General features: G+C 55.0%; 1 protein-coding gene across 1 annotated transcript; it reads left to right on the top strand.

The window, feature by feature from the left end:
• The first annotated feature begins 555 nt into the window (after positions 1–555).
• Positions 556–1,215, top strand: LOC147972712 (uncharacterized). The gene has a single exon (XM_087523531.1). It carries the CDS (start codon positions 620–622, stop codon positions 920–922), a length of 303 nt encoding a protein of 100 aa, XP_087379657.1. The 5' UTR covers positions 556–619; the 3' UTR covers positions 923–1,215.
• The last annotated feature ends 944 nt before the right edge of the window (positions 1,216–2,159 follow it).

The raw sequence follows: 2,159 nt of genomic DNA, 5'->3' as shown, positions 1-2,159 counted from the left end.
GACAAGTGGACCCGGCCTGCTGTCACAATCACAGTTAAACTCTACCAACACAGTCATTTGGTTTTTCTGAAACAATACGTGAAAGAGTGGTAGGTTTTTGCGAAAAATTTAAAGTATGTAAGTTTTTATAACTCTAACGGCAATACCGGTAGTTTTATGTTATTCACACCGCTGGCTGAGATGACCTTTGCTGGAGACCTATAAATTACAGTAAGAAGCCTGAAAGTTGCATTTTCTTTCTTTTGTCATCTGTGGGAAGGCTTGGATGGTTTTTTGTGTGCGTATCTTTGATCAATTATTAAACCGTGGCTTTGTGCCTTTGATTGGAAGCACATAAGCAACTTGGTAGGCAGGACGACACAGTACGCGGAAACGAATTGTGGGTTTGGTATGGCGTGGACGGCGAGATCACCACCCCGCATTCCGGTGGCTTCGAGTAACAGCCGCCCCGACGCGCGCTGTCCGCGCTCCCGCTTCCGTCCCGCGCCGCGCCCGCCCGCCCTCTTTATAGGCCGGTCGACGGTCGTTTCGTTGCACCACGCCCTTTCCATGACCCCCTCTCGATCCCTCTAGCAAGCTCGACCGCCGCACTGCTTTAACGGGCACGCGTACGTCCATCATGCGCTGGCCGACGTCGCCCTCCTTGTCCGCGGTGGCGGCGAAGCGGGCGGCGGTGGTTCTGGCACTGGTGCTGGCGATGGCTGTCGGCCGTGCGCGCGGTGTGGGAGGCGCCCGCGTGCCGCGACCGCCGACCGTGACGACGAACATGAGCTTCGGCGGCGGGAACGACGAGGGCGTGGAGATGCGGCGGCTGGCCGGAGGCGGGGCCTCCGCGGAGGACGAGGACTACGGGTACGTGGACCCTCCGCCGGACACCAACCGCCGAGGGGCCGGCGCGCCCATCCCGCACAAGCACAACTGAGCGATCGATCGATCGACTCATCTGCTGTCACTAGCTACCACGCGTCGAGCGCCGGCCGCCGGCCCAAGCTTGATCGATCGTGATCCTTTTTTCCCCTTTTCTCATTGGTCCCAAAATATTGTTACTACCTGCTGCACTAATTAAGAGAGAGAACCGATCTTTGTACCACGTTTGTCCATCAAGATATGTAAGCTTAACTGATTAAGCTCGATCGGACTACAACATACATTATCGATGTAGGTCTGTACGTACGTACAGCTGCTCCACCTCCATGCATGCATGGTGGATTGGTAGCTGTGTTGTCCGCGCTTGTAGATTGGCATACGGAATCTATGCTATGCATGCATTGCATACATAACATTGCCACAAAAAAAAACGTTTGGAGAGGGCGAGGCGGGAGTCTGATGGCGGGATGACACGATGTAACCGTCCATGCGAGGACGGACGTTCAGAGGTGCGGGTGGGGGCATTTTAAGTTTCGACTGCTGAGAGCCTCTTTAGCAGACCCTGCATCCCGCCGGCCCGCAAAACGCGTTTGCAGTTCGCGAAAAAACGGCTTATGGACCGGTGCGGACGGTCGCAGATGCAGATCCCGCATAACGGACCCGTAAAAAAGATATTCACGTATATTCTTTCCCGTGTCTTCTTCTTCCTCTCGCCTATGTTCATAATCAGCTCCCGTCGCCTATGGTAGTCGCCGAATCGATTCAGGAGCCAGCTGCCCCGTTGCCGGATGAATCCGGGAGGTAGCTAGCTATTCCATGGCCGGCTGGATCGAGGAGCTTGCTAGCTATAGCTCGTTCGTGGCCCGATGGATCAGGAGCTTGCTAGCTAGCTCGTTCGTGCCCGGGTAGCTGCTCGAGTCTCCAGTCACTGCTCCTGCGATCTACTCCGCAAGCCGACGCCGCAGCAGCGGTAAACGGCGAGTTTCCGGCAAGATTTCGGCGAGTTCCATGGCGGAAGGTTATCGGAGCCCGTGTGCGCATGGGAAAATTTCCTTGTCGCGTAGCATTGACCGGTTGGTAGTTCCCCTTATATTTTGCCTCCAAATCTGCAAATTAAAGGGTCGCCGGGATGGATTCTCAGGGGTCTGCAAATTTTTTACGGGTTTGACCGTTTTTGCGGGGTTTATTGGGGACGTTTTCTGACACCACGAAACTGAAAACGTGGATTTTTACGGGTTTGACCGCTTTTGCGGGCTCTGCTACAGATGCTCTGACAGAGGTTCAGAGGTGCG

This window comes from Triticum urartu, chromosome 5A (genome assembly GCF_056163025.1).
Source record: "Triticum urartu cultivar PI428250 chromosome 5A, HENAU_Tu73, whole genome shotgun sequence".
NCBI lineage: Eukaryota > Viridiplantae > Streptophyta > Magnoliopsida > Poales > Poaceae > Triticum > Triticum urartu.
The sequence above is the reverse complement of the archived record's forward strand: the minus strand, read 5'-3'. Positions and strand labels throughout refer to the sequence as shown.